General features: G+C 40.8%; 1 protein-coding gene across 1 annotated transcript; it reads left to right on the forward strand.

The window, feature by feature from the left end:
- The first annotated feature begins 367 nt into the window (after positions 1-367).
- Positions 368-1300, forward strand: LOC143664361 (olfactory receptor 2T10-like). Its single transcript, XM_077137994.1, has one exon. The coding sequence runs from the start codon at positions 368-370 to the stop codon at positions 1298-1300; it is 933 nt and encodes a 310-aa protein (XP_076994109.1).
- The last annotated feature ends 506 nt before the right edge of the window (positions 1301-1806 follow it).

Raw genomic sequence — 1806 nt, forward strand, 5'->3', positions numbered from 1 at the left:
AACTTCCATGACTATAGAAATACTACACCCCATTCTAGATGGGGGAATCCTATTCATGTTCTAATATATTGCTTTTTTTTCAGTGCAAATTCATTCCTGATGCTAGCAATAAACTCTCACGGAATACATTTCCTCTGATGGCAGGAAAAAATGCCATGTTAACTACCTATGAATTATATACATTTATAATGTGTATGTATATGTATATATGTGTATACGTGTATACATAATTATAAATATGTGCATTATATATGTGAAAGAACAGAATCATTTCATGTAGTATGTATGTATAGGTGCACATATGTGAATGAATTTAATAAATCTTCATTTTGTCATCTAGATAGTCATTCCAATCAATTATCCAAATATGTGGCTTACCAATCAGACCCTAGGTGGTAACTTTTTCCTGTCGGGAATCTTCAGCCAAAGTTCACACCCTAGCCTGCTCCTCTCACTCATCTTCAGCTTGTTTTTGATGGCTGTGACTGGGAATATCACCTTGATCCTTCTGATCTACATAGAGCCCAGTCTGCATACTACTATGTACTTCTTTATCAACCAACTCTCCCTCATGGCCCTGATGAATATTTTTGTCATTGTGCCCAAAATGCTGGCGAACCTACTGGCCGAAGTAAGGACCATCTCCATCCTTGGCTGTGGGACTCAGATGTTCTTTTACCTACTGTTGGGGGGTGCAGAAGTCTGTCTTTTGGGCGCCATGGCCTATGACCGGTATGTGGCCATATGTCATCCACTTCGCTATTCTGTCCTTATGAACTACAAAGTCTGTCTCCTTCTGGCATCTGGCTGCTGGTTCACTGGTTCCATAGATGGTCTCATGCTCACTTCCATTACCATGACATTACCCTTCTGCCGATCCAGGATGATTCATCACTTCTTCTGTGAGGTCCCTGCCATGTTGAAGCTCTCCTGCTTGAACACCTCACTCTATGAGATTATTATATATTTTTGCTGTGTCATCATGCTCCTCATCCCCGTGACAATCATTTCAGGCTCTTACTACTTCATCATCCTCACCATCCACAGGATGAAATCAACAGAAGGCAGGAAGAAGGCCTTTGCCACCTGTTCCTCCCACATTACAGTTGTCACCCTCTTCTATGGGGCCACCATCTACAACTACATGCTCCCCAGCTCCTACCACACACCTGAGAAGGACATTATGGTGTCTTTCTACTATGCCGTCCTTACACCTGTGCTGAACCCTATCATTTACAGCCTTAGGAATAAAGATGTCACAGGGGCTCTGAAGAAAATGCTGAGAGCAAGGAAAGTTTAATACTAATGTGTGAGGGGATCTAAGTTAGTTTTCTCTCCATTATTGCCCCCATTTTCACTTCGGGTGCCATTCCATGAAACAACTAGTGTCTCCAGGTGATATTTGACTCCTTGAGTTGGACTTGAGATTTCAGGCTAATTTTTCTCTCTCATACTCAACTTTTAGATTATGCTCAAAGTATCCTCCTTATCTTATAATACTAATTTTTACACTCTCCCCTTGAGTCAATGACTCTTTGTAGATTATAGTCAAGAAATGTGAAAATAAATCTGAATTTATAATCCTTGAGCACTTTAACATCACAACATCACAGACTCAGTATCATTATGAAATAGGCATAATGACATTCTGATTGGTTATGGAGTATTCACTCTCTGCTAAGTACTTTTCATTTTACCTCACTTGTTCCTCTGCAGGGGAAGCTAAGCTCACTCTCGTTTCACAGATACCAAAACAGGCTTGCCTTGATGCACTTGCACAATGCATAGGTTCCTCCACAGCTAAGG

This window comes from Tamandua tetradactyla, chromosome 20, assembly GCF_023851605.1.
Source record: "Tamandua tetradactyla isolate mTamTet1 chromosome 20, mTamTet1.pri, whole genome shotgun sequence".
NCBI lineage: Eukaryota > Metazoa > Chordata > Mammalia > Pilosa > Myrmecophagidae > Tamandua > Tamandua tetradactyla.

Bases quoted from the DNA above. Each gene is read 5' to 3' on its own strand.
- LOC143664361 (XM_077137994.1), top strand. From the start codon at position 368: ATGTGGCTTACCAATCAGACCCTAGGTGGTAACTTTTTCCTGTCGGGA.